The 15,496-nt window shown below is 47.3% G+C and overlaps 1 protein-coding gene and 1 non-coding gene across 2 annotated transcripts; one reads left to right on the forward strand and one right to left on the reverse strand.

Moving 5' to 3' along the window:
• Positions 1–1,353: 1,353 nt before the first annotated feature.
• Positions 1,354–10,992, forward strand: kif7 (kinesin family member 7). The gene is made up of 19 exons (XM_023814206.2): positions 1,354–1,517; positions 2,049–2,458; positions 2,854–3,054; positions 3,213–3,600; positions 3,687–4,227; positions 4,927–5,070; positions 5,148–5,345; positions 5,490–5,644; positions 5,870–5,988; positions 6,084–6,227; positions 7,813–8,015; positions 8,119–8,316; positions 8,394–8,519; positions 8,677–8,853; positions 9,128–9,343; positions 9,495–9,701; positions 9,822–10,020; positions 10,120–10,275; positions 10,573–10,992. Exons 2-19 carry the CDS (start codon positions 2,131–2,133, stop codon positions 10,851–10,853), a joined length of 3,981 nt encoding a protein of 1,326 aa, XP_023669974.1. The 5' UTR covers positions 1,354–1,517; positions 2,049–2,130; the 3' UTR covers positions 10,854–10,992.
• Positions 10,993–13,079: 2,087 nt separating this feature from the next.
• On the reverse strand, positions 13,080–13,152 carry trnar-acg (transfer RNA arginine (anticodon ACG)). Its single transcript has one exon. It is a non-coding gene; the product is annotated as a tRNA-Arg (tRNA).
• Between the last annotated feature and the right edge of the window lie 2,344 nt (positions 13,153–15,496).

Below are 15,496 nucleotides of genomic sequence, written 5' to 3' on the forward strand. Positions count from 1 at the left end.
GAAGTCATCATATAAAAGCAAAGGGAAAATTGCATTTTATGGGAATCTGCAAAGGCAGCGGTCGATTGAGGAAACAGGTGGAAGCAACAAACACATGATCTTCTCCTCCACGTTACTATGTGCAGCTGCATACTACAGGCTGACAAACACCATGCCTGTCTCTACCTGAAAGGGTCACAGCAGGCTCACCAGAAAAAAAGCAACCCTCCAAAAACAGAGGCACAAAGACCATCAAAATCCAGAACAGCATCCTAAAATCAATCGTGTAAAATTACTGGCATCTGGCACAGCCATGCAAGGACAGGTGTGACACAGACCCCTGAAGGCACAGCTGTGTGCAGTGAGGTGCAGTGTGCATTACCTTGAACAACAGCGATCACTGCCACCCAAGCATGTCTGAATGGTAAAGATCAGTAGATAACAACAAAAATGTTATAGGTTGATTTCCAGCATTTTTCAGAATATCAGCTTAGTGGTTGTATAAGACTATTACAAATGGAAGGAATTTCTATCCTTCAGCAGGATAATCTGATGATGACTGATTTCCCGGATTCATTATTGTATGATTATCAAATTCATTTCATATTTCAAAATCTTATTCAAGTAAAAAAAAAAAGCCCATTTCTGTGATAAACCCTGTCAACTTGAAAGTTTGAAAACATTTCCTTAGATGTTACAAGCAACCTTTCCTTTACATCTGTCAGGATTTTAAGCCAACATTAATAAAATGAAGTTAATTTATTAGTCTACAGCAGTACATCTTAGAAAATAAGACTACTACTTATCTATTTCATAATGCAAATTATGAGTTCAACAGTAAGTTTGCAATTTGCTTGAAGTTTGCAATTTGCTTTCATTACCACTATGACCTTCCACATCCAAGATTTGGGGTTTGGATCGCAGCTCTGCACTGTACGTGCAAGTTCTTCCCATGCCCTGAACTAATTGGTAGACTCACATCTTATCCAGGGGGTACCACTGCCTTCTGCTCTATGCTGCCTGTAACAGGCTCCAGACCCCCTGCTCTCCTGACACAGATTAGTGGTTGAAAGATGTATATAGAAATATTAATTACCAAATCATTTGAAATTCATAATTACACATGCTAATGCTAATGCTTTCAGGGTAAATGTACATGGTCACAAATCCTCCTCCCTTTTAAATACAGTTAAAATAATGGGTTTTTTTAAATGTATGCATTTATTTAGAATGATAGGCGGCAGGCTTTAAGCACCCTGGGTTGGACAGTCGATTGGAAGACGGAAGGTGATGGACAGATGAATGGAAGACAACGTGTGAAAAGTTTGGGATTTTCAACAGGCATCGGAAAGGTCCACAAAGTGACATCACCAATTTCTTCGGGCGGGTCCTTTCCCACTGCCGAGGTCCATCCAGCGGGAGTAAAATTTTGTAACATTGTAAATTCTTTTGGAAATAACTTAATAAAGTTAGTTTACTGAAAGCTGTAGTGTAATGCTTTGTTTGTGTGGGATGGGGGAAAGGAAAAACACCTCTCGGTAAGTGCATATACTTTCCGACGTTGCGCTGTATTGTCTGCTGGCTGCGTTAGCCGTTAGCATGCGTAGTTTACGCTAAGCAGGCACACGCCGCGGCTGCCCCACGGGCGTTTTTGGGCGTTAATGCTCTAGGTTATATTTTCAGAGAAATGTCAGACTGTCGGATGTTTTCATCATGTCTCTGATACTAATAAAAAGTTTTGCGGTGCTTTGAGATTACTTTCTTTGCAACTTTGTGCTTCAAATAAATAAACATTCATTTGAAAAATCGTAAAACTAAAAATTAAAGAGCTCTCTCGGTACTCATATTTACACTAATATTGGGTAGTTTTGTCGGGAGTTTCGTAGTCACCACAGGTAACCCCCTTCTTGCCCACCGGGTCTTCCCTTTACAACTTTTTTCTTGCAGCCTTTGTGAGCCAAAACACCGCCTGACTGTTTCCTGTGGGACGCGGCGTTTGCATTATAGTGTCTAATCAGGTTTTAACTGTGTATTGTACTGATTCTGCTCATCCTTTAACTGCTGTACAGCTAGGAATCGCGGATTCCTGAGATGCTCCCAAGTGTGCCGGACCCGTAGGCAGGGCCAGTACCTCCGCCCTGGCTCGTCCCTATGTCTCCAAAAGCGCCAGTGCAGGGGAGGGTCGAGGATACCGCGGTGCAGGTGGCCGTGCGAGTGCGCCCCCTATTGCCCAAAGAACTGCTTCACAGCCACGAGAGCTGCATCACAGCCGACCCGGAGCAGAAGAGGGTCACGCTGGGCCATGACCGCCACTTCCACTGTGACTTTGTCTTTGAGGAGAGCAGCACCCAGGAAGACGTGTACTCAGAATGCATACAGCCACTCATCGAAGCCTTCTTCCAGGGTTTCAATGCCACCGTCTTCGCTTATGGGCAGACTGGCTCTGGGAAGACCTACACCATTGGAGAAGTGAATATCTGTAAGTAGGCTAACCCTCCTCTGTATGCAGTATGTGGCGGTCAGTTGTGTTGTTTTAGTTTTTTTTTTCTAGCTGTTTTGCATGTCTTTAACAAACAGATCTGCAGTGTAGTAGGTAGTATTAAAAAAAAGTGCCATACTGAACTGGATTGCACAGTGGTGTATATGTGTTAAAGAGCACGATTCCTGTTCAGAATAAATTTTGTTTTTATTTATCGGTGATGTTTTCGCTGTCCTGCTGACATCTGCTCTGTAGACTTAATGATGTCCCTTCTCCTACTGTGAGGCCGTAGATATTTAAGATAGATAAATAGATAGACAAGACACTGTCAGTCTCACATGGTGAGCGTGAGCGCTTCGCCGTGGGTGACTAACATGCCTTCTTGGTGGCAACAGCCTCCCGCGGTGATGAGGAACAGGGCATCATACCGCGAGCCCTGGCTGAGATCTTCAAACTGCTGGACGAGAACGACCTCACTGACTTCTCTGTCAGGGTCTCCTACCTCGAGATCTACAAGGAGGACTTCAGGGATCTGCTGGAGGTGGAGACAGCCAGCAAGGACATCCACATCCGGGAAGACGACAAGGGGAATGTTGGTGCGAGCCACGATTTTGATTTTCGCCCCTCACGTGTTTCTCTGAGTCTTTTTTGGTATTATTAAATGTAGGGCTGTGATTGCTTAAAACTTTGGTGTGCATGAACATTTTAGGGTAACGGGAGGAATGACGTTGTTATATTGTGTGGACATCTTCAGTCCTGTGTGGGGTGAAGGAATGTGAGGTGGATGGCCTGGATGAGGTCCTCAGCCTCCTGGAGACAGGCAACACTGCCCGGCACAGAGGAGCCACGCAGGTGAACTCTCACTCCAGCCGCTCACACACCATCTTCACCGTGATCATGGAGCAGCGGCGCAGTGGCTCCAGGACCTCGGGGGCCCCGAGCCACGTGGTGGCCTCCAAGTTCCACTTCGTGGACCTGGCGGGCTCCGAGCGCATCCTGAAGACGGGCAACAGCGGCGAGAGGTTGAAAGAGAGCATCCAGATCAACAGCGGGCTGCTGGCTCTGGGCAACGTGATCGGGGCGCTCGGAGACCCAAAGAGAAGAGGCTCGCACATCCCCTACAGGGACTCCAAGATCACAAGGTAAGCAGGCACCCTGTCTGGGAGGAGCACGTGCTAGGAAGCATTTAGACAGGATGTGAATGGCACTGACTCTGCGTGATCTGCAGGATCCTAAAAGACTCTCTGGGAGGAAACGCCAAAACGCTGATGGTGGCCTGCATCAGCCCCTCGTCTTCCGACTTCGACGAGACCCTCAGCACCCTGAACTACGCCAAGCGGGCCCAGAACATCCACAACCGGGCCGTGGTGAACTGCCGGGGCGAGCCGGACCGCACCGAGGCCTTGGAGCTGCAGGTGAGGGCCCTGCGGCGGGCCCTGGAGAACCGGCAACGGTCTGAGACTCGCATCATCTCCCGGCCGGAACCCGACAGGAAGCTCGTGCCCCCGGGGGGCGAGCTGGCCAAGCTGAGGGCTGAGAGCGCCCACTACAGGACGTGCACGGATACAGCCTACAGGCTGCTGATGGAGCTGCAGGGGGAGGGCACACTGAACGCTGGGCAGGTGCTGCGGGTGAGGGAGTGGCTGGGAACTGTGGAGGTGGAGCGCAGCGAGCTAAGCTCCGCCTCCGGCCTGGACAGCGGGATCGAGAGCACCTCCACTGAAGACACCACGGCACCAGGGAAGGGGAGGGGAGCAGCCCAGAACCAGGTATCTGAACTGGAGCACGCGGCTTGTTCCATTAAGACTTGGAGAAACAAGTCTCCCTGCGGGAAAATACTTAATATCAGCATTGTCTACTGCCCCGCCTATCTTCATCTTTTTAATCACTCTGAAGAAACGCTCTGTATAACTATGAATTTTATCTTTTAATCATGGATTGTCTGTTCCTTCATGAATATTCATAGCGGCACATTTGAATGACAACTGTCACCCTTCAACCAGCCGTAACCTTTCAGGCTAGAGCAGAACTCAGAGCGTAAGCTCGGGTCACCAGGTGAATGCTGGGATAGTCAGGCTTGCTTCAGGGCCAACAATGGTGTCGACCTGTTGGCACGGAAGCTTTTTAGCAGTTTGGTGTGTGAGAGAGAGCTGAGTTGTCATGACGACGAGCAAACGGGAAGGGAAGACTATATCAAGAAGGAAGCCATCAGTAGAGTAATGACATGGCCACAAACTTCATTTAAGGGTGCAAATTTGTGACCACGGCTGCAGGACACCTACACGCTATTAATTGATAGGGAGCGCACTACAAATCCAGTTTCTAATGACCATAGGTCGAAAATGTTTATGATTTTGAGTGCAGCTAGACAGACTGGGAGATGGCAGAAGTCGGAATTGTAATCCACATACACTCGGGGAAATGCAGGCCGTGCTGGGAGGCCCACTGACATACCGCCCATGCCGCAGAGCTCCGAGAACGCCGCGGAGGACTGGGATAGGGGACAGGAGGATGGCGTGGCCCAGCTCCAGGCGCGAGTCCAGCAGCTGGAGAGGGAGAATACTGACTTCCTGGCCGCTCTGGAGGATGCCATGGAGCAGTACAAGCAGCAGGTATGGGGATCGAACGGGGATGAGAGAGGGGGGCTCCGGCTCGGAGACTCACGCCGTTCCGCTCATGCCGTCCTCAGAGCGACAGGCTCCAGGAGCAGCAGGACGTCATCACTGAGCTCCAGGGCCTGATGGTCCAGCCGGGCCAGGTGGAGCTGGTGCTCCTGAAGAATCGACCTCACACAGCGCCCATGAACTCCACGCGACGTCACCCCGTCAGCTTGGCAACCCTCACTCACCTCTCTGACGGAGACACTGGGAAGAGCCTGGTGGCCAAGGTACCAGTTAGCCAGAGTGGGACATGGGACACAGCGTCCTGACGTGTCTCACACAGAGGAAAGAAAAAAGGTCATTGTGAAGAAGGAAGGAAAGAGTAATGTGTGTATGTGTGTGTGTGTGTGTGTGTGTGTGTGTGACTCTAGGGTGAACCAGCATGCTGTGTGGAGCGGGGGCTCTGTGGGCTCCAGGAGGAGTGCACCCCCATCAGGCCAAGAAGCAAAGATGGCCCGAGCAAGATGGAGGAGGACCCTGAGGGCAGCGAGGAGTCCCACCTCCGATCAGGCCGGGACCGACGCAGGTACGAGTGCTGGCCTCTCTTCCTTTATATTTCTCCCTCACAATCCTGTTGGGAACAGAAATCACCAAACTGTTAGTATTTCAGCCATATATTTACATTTATTAAAGATAAATTTATAAAGGTAAAAGATAAGTGTTGATTATTTTCAGGATATGTAAGTGGTTCATTGTAGTAAAATGTGAGGTTCAGGTGACTCTTGTTACGGGTCTCCCCTGTGGCCTACAGGCAGAACTTCACCTGGACGATGAGAGAGGACCGTGCAGATGCTTCGGCAGGAAGGATGAAAGGCTGTCTGTCCCTACTGCTGGACTCCGACGGCTCTCTGTCCTGCCACCGGCGTCCATGTGAGTGAAACCCACACGTCAGCCTAAATGGCCACAAAGCCCTATTTTCGGGCGTCCGAATAATCCACCCACCTCCACCGCTCTCGTCCCCACAGCCAACTGCAGCAAAGCAGCGCGGGACTCCTTTGGAGGAGGGACAGGCTCTGAGTGTAGCCTCTTCCAGGCCCAGCAGAAGATCCGGGAGCTGTCTATCAACATACGCATGAAGGAGGAGCTCATCAAAGAGCTGGTCAAGACAGGTGATCTTTTCCTTCCTGGTCTTGATTCTGCAGTAATTAGAGGTTAGAGCAGCATCGTCCAAAGCAGTGATGGTTGCATTTAGCTGAATGTTAATGGTCCTCCTCAGTGGTGGCAGGTGGATTTAGTTGTTTTTTTTTTTATCTTCACCTTCTTGTACTCACTCAAATTCAGCCTATTCTCTACAGCAGACACTTTCAGTAAGATTCATACACTTCAGCAGGGTGAGTGTAATCTGCAGAAATCTTCCACACCTGTAGGGGGTGCTGCTGTGCCAAACAATTACATCCACCACCATAACTGCCCATTGCATGTATGCTTAGGTATGGGTATGTAATAGAATTTATTTAATTTTGTCTTAAAGTAGGCTGGTGTGTTATACCACTCAGCATAAGTTAGGGATGGGAATCGACAGTGACCGCCTGAATCAATATTACATAGATATATGTTTGCCAATTCGATTTTGCTGAAGAGCAATTCAGGTCTACATTTAAAGTGGAGACGAGGGCTGTAACAGAACACGTATTGGTCGTGTGCCTTTTGGTTACACCATTAGTTTCACTTACACATGAACACCTATCCTGCAGTGAAATGAATTAATATATTTCCTGACATGCATGAAATCTAAATTCATGAGTAGATGTTCAACATTATGCTGATTATGGCTTTGAGTTGGTTACGGCTAGAGAGTTCAGACCCTCCCACATCAGTCGTTTTGGAACATTACGGTTTTCCAATAAATTATGCCAACACCAGCGTGAGAGAATAGTTAATAAAACTAAGAATGTATGTCAGCCCTGTGATACCAAACTCACTTTTTCTGGAAACACATCCAACATGCTAACTAATTTTAGATGAAATCATCAGAGTTTGTGCTTTTGCCAGGAAATTCAGAGCAGGCTAAAAAAAAAAACAAATTGTAAGTTGACACTACATGATTTTAGCCCCGATTTACCGCTTGCTGAAAGTTTTTGGTGATCGCCAGCAAATGCCCCATATTGGAGGCAAATAGGTGTCTGCAAGGCACGGGTAAGTCAGCATTCGATCGCTATTAGTTCAAAGACGTGACCAGACAGTCACGTCGCGGACTCCCGTCAGATATCTAGCAGGCTAAGTATCTGGAGCCGTTGGCAGCTGCAGTTCCTGTTGTGTGAGAAGTGCCGCAGCGAGCTACAGCCAATGAAAGCGCAAGACACGGAGTGAGGTAAAACCCAGGGAAGGAGCTTAAAAAAGAGACTTAAATAGTTCAGTTTGTTTAGAAACTGTTCTTAGTGTTCAGGGATGAAGTATAAAGATATTCAATGAAAGTTTACATTTCGCACACTTGCAGTTAGTTGTGGCTTTAAATTGAGACGGTGTGGGAAGAGTCTCTGTACACCCTTACTGATTCATGATGGCACTGTGCCAGACTCATGCCTATCAGTCATATTAGCAGTTCCAAATGTGAACAACATAATTTAAACCCATGTTTAAATGTTCATAACTGAATGTCAGCCCCAGATTTGTAAACCTAAGGTTGTCGGTTCAAGTCCCTGGCAGGGTGGCAGAGAGGGAGTGGGGGGCTGACTGCGTGTTTCGCTGCCACAGGGAAGGAGGCGCAGGCTGTCAACAGGCAGTACAGCCGCAAGATCTCGGAGCTGGAGGGGGAGGCGGAGCAGGCGCGGGCTGAACTAACGGAGGCGCAGCGTCAGCTGCACGACCTGGAGGTGCAAGAGGCGCCAAACCCCGATGACAGGTCCAGGGCGCAGGAGTGCCGCAGGAAGATCGCGGCGGCGCAGAGCAAAGTGCAGGTCAGCCTCTGGGAGGGTGGGAATCGGCAGCAGTGGCGTTTGCAGGCCAGCTGTCCCGCAGGGTGGGGCCCTGCAGTAACGTGATGTGTGGGGGTGCGGGCAGGTCCTTAAGCAGAAGCAGAGGGACACAGCCAAGTTGGCGTCCCTGTCGGCGCAGACGGAGCGGCGGGTGCAAGACCTGGAGAAGAATGTTCAGAGCATGCGGAGACAGCAGGAGGCACTGCAGCGACGCCTCCGCCAGGAGAGCCAGCAGAAGCGCCGGCTGGAGAATGAAATGCAGAAGGAAAAGCACCGTGTCAGGGTAGGTACCCCCACCAGGAGGCGTGGCTTTGCTCGTCGGTAAACCCCCAGGTCCCACTGAATCCGTGTGCTTCTCAGGAGCTTGAGGAGATAAATGAGCACCAGCAGAAGGTCCTGAGGATCAAGACGGAGGAGATTGCCGCCTTCCAGCGGAAGAAGCGCAGTGGCAGCAACGGCTCTGTTGTCTCACTGGAGGAGCAGCAGGTATCCTGCCGCCAGTTTCTCAGGAGACGAAGGGCTTCTGGTGGCTCCAGCATTCGACCCCGGTGACCCTGTCATTCCACCACCAGCCTCTAAGTGGAGCCACATTGACATCTTCTCGTCCTGACTATGACTCTCGCTCATGCTTGGCCGCCTGCAGAAGATCGAAGACCAGAAGCGATGGCTGGACGAGGAGATGGAGAAGGTGCTGGAGCAGCGACGGGACCTGGAGGAGCTGGAGGGTGAGCTGAACAAAAGGGAGGAGATTCTGGCTAAGAAGGAGGCTCTGCTGCAGGAGAAGAGCGGCCTGGAGACGAAGAGGCTGCGCTCCAGCCAGGTCAGTCTGCCTCTGGGAGTCTCCACTCAGCTGATGCTGCTAAACCAAAAGGGGGAAGCAGGGCATTCTGTGCCAGTGTGCATTGAATCTGCCAGACCTGTAGGAGGCACTGATGAGCCGGTACCTTCTGGTACATTACCTTTTACATTCAGTCTCATAGTCAACTTGGATAATGGATTTCCTACCAAAGCCCTAACCTGTGCTCAGATCTCTGTAGGACAGCAGCTAGCCGTGTCCCTGTCGGGTGACCTGGATGTACCTCTGTCTCCCACAGGCCATAAGCAAGGACCTGGCCGTCTTGTCGGGCCGCATCGAGACCCTGGAACGGGAGCTGAGTGAGAGGAACGGTCAGCTGCACTGCAGCAGTGCCCAGGACTCACAGCAGCTCCGGCAGGAGATCTCCAGCCTACGCCTGGAGAAGGACCAGCTCCTGAAGCAGAGGGTGGAGCTGGACGACAAGCTCCGGCAGGGCAGCCTCCTGTCCCCCGAGGTGCGTGACACGTCCTGTCAAAGTATGCAAGAGTAGCACCCTCTCCGGCATCATGGGTGCCCTTTGATGGCTGTACAGAGGACTTTTCTGCTTGTATGTATGTGTGTGTGTGTCTTGTAGAATCACTGCAGTTCATCTGTTTCTCCACTAGGAGGAGCGCACGGTCTTCCAGCTGGATGAAGCCATCGAAGCCTTGGATGCAGCAATCGAGTACAAGAACGAGGCCATCACTCAGAGGCAACGACAGCTTCGGGCGTCCGCCAGTGTGCTGTCCCAGTGGGAGATGAACCTCATGGCCAAGCTGAGCTATCTCTCAGCCTCCGAGACGCGCGCCCTGCTCTGCAAATACTTCGACAAGGTCCGCCCCCCCACCACCAACGTCCGACTTCCAGCAGGGAGTGCTAGCAGATGCCGTGCAGGATTTGAGAGAGAAGCAGCGGTGTTTTGATCCATAGCGTGTGTTCGTCTCGATCCTCAGGTGGTGTGCCTGCGCGAGGAGGAGCGCCGGCTGCAGGTGGCGCTGGCGGAGCTAGAGATGAGGGCAGAGGAGCAGCAGCAGTTGGTCATGTGGCTGGAGGCGGCACTGGAGAGGCAGCAGCTGGACACGGACCGGCGTCTGACGCAGCAGCAGCGAGAGCATGAACGGAGCGTCCAGCTCCTCCTCCAGCAGTGCCGAGGTGAGGTGGGGGGGGGAGAATTCGCCGGTCCACTCAGAGCCACCACTGCACCCGATTGCATCAGCAGGGAGTTAGAGACGTCCCCTCCTGTTCCCATAGAACAAATGGATGAGAGTTCGGTGAGCCGCCTGCGGCAGTACGAGAGCTGGATCCACAACCTGAGGAAGGAGCTCAGTCACTACCAGAGGGCCAACCTGAGCTCAAAGCTTTGGGAGCAGGGAGGGCAGGGCAGCCAGCCCATGGAGCAGGGAAGAGGTGAGGCAGATCTAAGTTAGCTACTTAGTGTCGCTTTAAGAAATGGGTGGGCAGTCCTATCCAGAAAGGTCTACGCTGTATGTGGGTTTTCGCATTCGGTAGATCGGTGGATTACTAATTTGAGGACTGATTGACCGAAAAGTTCTCACACCTGGGTTTGAACAGCTGACCTACAGGTTATCCCAAAAACCTGCGTACACACGGGCCCTTTACGGATAAGATTGCCCACCCCTGCTTCAATAGCATGTGGTATCACCTTTGAGCAGGTTACTTATGTACCTATTAATGTATTCCCAGCCGCGGCATGCGAGGAAGGGCCAGAGGATCAGGTGCCGCGAAGCAGGGAAGAGACACGAGAGCTGGTGCACGCCCCACTGCCACCCACCTGGAGGCGCTCTTCATTGCCCACAGAGGACCAGCGTGGCATGGAGGAGCTGCGCCAGCGGGCGGCACACAAGGCCATGCCCTCTGTCCTGCCGCTGGCCAAGACACGGAGGGAGCTGCGGAGACTGAGCCTCAACACTGGGCCTGTCCACGTCAACCCCAGCATGATTGACGTCAGGAAGAACCCGTTTTAGGCAGTGTTCAGTGTCACATATACAATGACAGTGTTGAATCATTTTATATACTACACACACCTACTGCACTTTTTCAGAAATAGTGGTTTTTGTATGTATTATATTTTTAAATATAAATAAATCCAAAATATTACTTGGGGCCTGTATCATGAAGCTGTTTTAATGAACTCAGGCTTCGAAGATAAGTTCCAACTTGATTAAACCAAAGAGATGCAATTTCAGATTAAAGGTACCTCAAAGCTGACTATCAGCAATATATGTCATTATATATGTTATTAGTGAAACCAAGATTACCTCCTGATCACGTGCACATAAGTGTGCAGTGTGCAACAAAGTGTGGATCGCAGCAGAGCTAAGTATTTCAAGTCGGCAGAACACCGAGCAATGTCACCAACCCTTGCTTGCTTGTGATATGCTGTTGAACTCTGCTTTTTCCGGTGTATTCGATTCTATTTAATTCAGGGAGCTGCAGAATGTTGTTAAAGTGAGAGGTCTATCCAAAGGCAGGGTCCGTATTACAAGGTAGTTGGCTAGAAAGCCTTGCCATACAGAATAGACCAATTGGATTGGCTCATATGTGGACTCGGTTTTGTAGGCCTAAGTAGGTGAGTGCTAAGTATTGAACACTGTGAATTTTGTGTAGGCCCAGTGTGCATGCTGAAATCCAAGGGTGAAATTTGGCAACAGGAATGCCATAATTACAGGGGTGGTTTTGTTCTATTTTTAAGCATTTTAACTTGTTTTAAGAGTAAGGAGCTATGATGCATATCAGTCTTTGGACCCATACAGAGATAAGAATGCCGAGGTCAGCATACTTTGTATTCTTATAAACAAACAGAAAGTACACCGTTTCCCTAGCGGCCATATTGTAATACTAGCAAATGTTAATACTTTTATTTAATCGTCTTTATGTCTGGATGATGTTATTTAATGGTTGGAAGCTTGTGTATTCATGTATTTAAGTCGCTTTCTGGCAGTTTTATTACCTTTCCATGTTTACTGAAATCTTTGAAAGTTGGAAACTAGTTGCCCTACCTCAGACGGGTTATATAGGGGGCGGGGTGGCCTACTGTGGGGTACCATGCACACCACGTGAATTTTAGATTATGAATTTCTATACATCTTTTTAAATAATTGCACTGTGTCCATCCACCACCAGTGAATGTAAAAGAGTGAATGTGAACATTCATTATTATTATTTCATTATTATTCTCCCGCAATATAATCGGGAAAAACAAGGGCTGTGCAAGAGTTGCTGTCAACTCAAAAGCTAAAGCAATTTTTAGTTATAGCATAGATCGCCACTGATATTAATAAGTAAAAGCGTTATGAAAGGGTTCGAAATGCAAAAATGATCGGTGTGCATCTCTGCCTGTGAACACCAAAGGTTTGTGATTTAAAACTTGGCTTACTTGAAAGATATTACAGCTGGAAGACTGAGTATCGAATATGCAGCAAACTTTAGTCACAAGATTCTCATGGTTAAGCCATATGGAGAATTTTGGAAATCCCATTCGTCAGGTAACATACTGACTTGCTCTGTAGCATGAATTACCGTGGTAAGGTGTCGCGCTAAGAAGAAAAGCAGCGGTTACCGATACTTATCATCAAAGCTATCTTGCTATGCAAGGAATCCGGCTTCGTGGTGGCCATTGGTGAATTGTCACGTGTTTTGTATGTTTTGAAACCGTGTTGATGCTGATAAATGCCGTGTGTGTGACATATATTTTGCTACTAGCCAACTGGGCTACTTCAGTAATAGGTAGTTCAACATAAGAAGTAGGCTAGATTTTCCTACTTTGTAAATACACTACGCCATTTCGCATTTTTGCATTGTTTTATAACGTATTATAATGGTAACCTAATGGAAAAATAATATAGCCGTTTTGTTTTGTAAAATTTCTACGTGTAAATATTAGGTTTAATTTTATCAGTTCAGTTTAATCTGTGGCCCACAACATCACTTATCTATTCTCATTTTGATACACGTAAATATTCAAGTGTAGCTGTTTGGTTATTTGGTATTCTAGTTGGTTACCAATTCTTAGAACGTTTTCATATGTTAATTTGTTTTATTAAACTCGGCGGCCGGCGTTTTATATTGAAAACTTAAGAAAATTAACCTTTCATTTATATTGCATTAACTTTTCTTTCGGGATTGTGAATGTTTTCCATTGCGGCGTTTCTCTACGCTTTTTCCGAATCGGTCTGTTAAAAGGTATATATCGAGCCAGCCAGGAGTCGAACCTGGAATCTTCTGATCCGTAGTCAGACGCGTTATCCATTGCGCCACTGGCCCAAGGTGATTATGGGTAAGCAATTACATGGTCATGTAACTTTAATTTGAAAGTAGGTTTGTATAAATTGTTATTTTTGTTATTGTGGCATACTCGTTATATGTGCACCGCCTTCAAATTAAATTAGATTAAATGAATCTGTTGTCAGGGCCGTCAAGCGTCACAAATACTTACGATAATTGTATACCATATTATGGTACATTTTATGCCGTTTTGTACAATTCAAGGGTTAAAATTATACACACGTGCTAAACGTCTATATGTTACACTAACTGTGGATAGGTTTTAAAAGACATTTATTGCTAAATATAAACGGTAAAGATTCTATATTTCCGGGCGTAGCTTGCGCCCCCTGCAGGTGAAGAAAGTTACATACCTCAGTTACGCATGTAAATGACGGGATGCGCTGAATTCCAGGCGGCCCGCTAGCGTAGCATTACAGCTCTATAATAATAATACATTTTATTATTATCATGAGAGCAGTAATTGTTGTTGTTGTTGTTGTTAATAATCGTCATCATCATGCAAAAGGGAACTCTTGGGATATTTTATCCAACCCAAAACAATTTATCGGTATCAGAAGGTAATGCCTTTTCCCGGCGTTTCCCATGTAGCAGTACAGTCCATCCGTCCCGGATTACAAACCACCCCCTCGGGCTACCTCCAGGCGAATCGCTACAAGGACACTGAAGCCAATGTTCTCAGCATTTGGCGAACCGTGCCATTTCAAGTGCTGACCTCTATATACATCTGAAAATGGTTTGCTAGTAAACCTGAAAAAAGGCGTCGCAAAGACGTTTTTATCCATAAGGTTATCTAATTTTTACACAATACACAAAGTAAATGTAGGTCATATTTATACTGAGGTAGCGTGACCTGACAAGGTCCTAAGGGTAAAAACAAAATGATGTATAACGAGTGCTTTTTATAGTAATCTTACAGCGAAAACTGTAATGTCATAATTAGCTTCCTTTCATTGTGTGTCCATTCCCTGAGAATAGTACCCCTGTAGATGTGTTCCTCTAAAAGTAAATGGACGTGCGTTAGTCCATTACAACTTGTAATGTTTGCTGAGGTGAAAAAAATACGCGCAACACCTTATTCATGTCGCCCGTGATTTTGCTTCCTATTATAGGAAACTAACAAAGTTCGCCGCACGTTTGGTGGTCTAATGGATAAGGCGTTATACTTTAAATCACGAGCTTGAAGGTTCGAGTGTTGCGGCTTTGGTGTTTTAAAATTCCTTTCTCAGTGGGATATATTTAGATCTGTCTACTTTCTTCTGTACAGCTGCAGATATGGACGTATTTTTAAGTTAATTTATCTTATAGTTTAGTCACACAAATATATGCATAAATCACACTTTTTAGATATAAAAGACTGGGGCTAATTTGTTACTTGAATAAAATATGCTATTTTATTAGGACAATTTTCCAAGATTTTCAGATTCTGAAAGGTTAGGACCCTACATGTCACAGATCCTGCACAAACCAGATCACAATCTGAGACTGTTCTATGCAGATCTCCTTCCAATGCATGAAATAAATAAAATAACCATCAACATCAATTGGACTCCATTTTGCAGTCAGGTGATTTAACAGCATTAAGTGCAAACATCATTTTGTTCACTTTGATGGATTAATGGTGAAACCTGACAGCAAGTGTGATGGCAAGAAACAACCTCAAGGCCTAGAATACTGGCAAAATTGCAAAATTAGATACAATGCAGAGAAGATGTGCCTGCAATCATAGGATGAGGTGGCACCGTCCATTAACCCGCAAATCTACTGAAGAACCAATCACAGCTAAACAGAGACTTAAAGCACCTCCTACTGGTCAACACAGGTGCAAAGCTTTGCCTGTCCTCAAAGACAACTACATTTACCAAAATCCTCCTGAGCACACAAAACGGGGAGGCAAATACACAGTAATGGCATTGCATACCTGATTTTTTTCTGAAAAGGAAACATAATTGTCTTGGTTCAGAAAGGTAACAGGAAGGAAGAAGACATCAATGTCGCGTTTGAAAGTATTTGTTACATACTACAAATGATTTGCACTTGAATGCCTGGTTCTTATGATTCATTTATATTCTCGTTCAGCCCCTGATCTGCATTAATGTGAACCCTGTGCTCTATTGGCAATTAAAATTCATGTATGAGTAAAACCTTTGTGAATGGACCACTGCATTTCTCATCTATGCATGACAATTTCTGATGGCCTTCCACAGGTTATCAAGGTCGGATTCTTAAAGATGGAGTGTCGTTGCTGTTTCATTATGTATCAGTGACCATATTTAAGGAAATAGTTCTTTCAAAAAGCTGGCCTTGAATATCTGAAACAGGG

The sequence above is a fragment of the Paramormyrops kingsleyae genome, chromosome 11 (genome assembly GCF_048594095.1).
Source record: "Paramormyrops kingsleyae isolate MSU_618 chromosome 11, PKINGS_0.4, whole genome shotgun sequence".
Lineage (NCBI taxonomy): Eukaryota > Metazoa > Chordata > Actinopteri > Osteoglossiformes > Mormyridae > Paramormyrops > Paramormyrops kingsleyae.

Excerpts from the sequence above, each read along its gene's own strand:
- kif7 (XM_023814206.2), top strand. The coding sequence starts at position 2,131 with ATGTCTCCAAAAGCGCCAGTGCAGGGGAGGGTCGAGGATACCGCGGTG. Across the intron at positions 3,601-3,686 it reads AGGGACTCCAAGATCACAAG|GATCCTAAAAGACTCTCTGG; the intron begins GTAAGCAGGCAC and ends CGTGATCTGCAG. Across the intron at positions 8,520-8,676 it reads TCTCACTGGAGGAGCAGCAG|AAGATCGAAGACCAGAAGCG; the intron begins GTATCCTGCCGC and ends GGCCGCCTGCAG.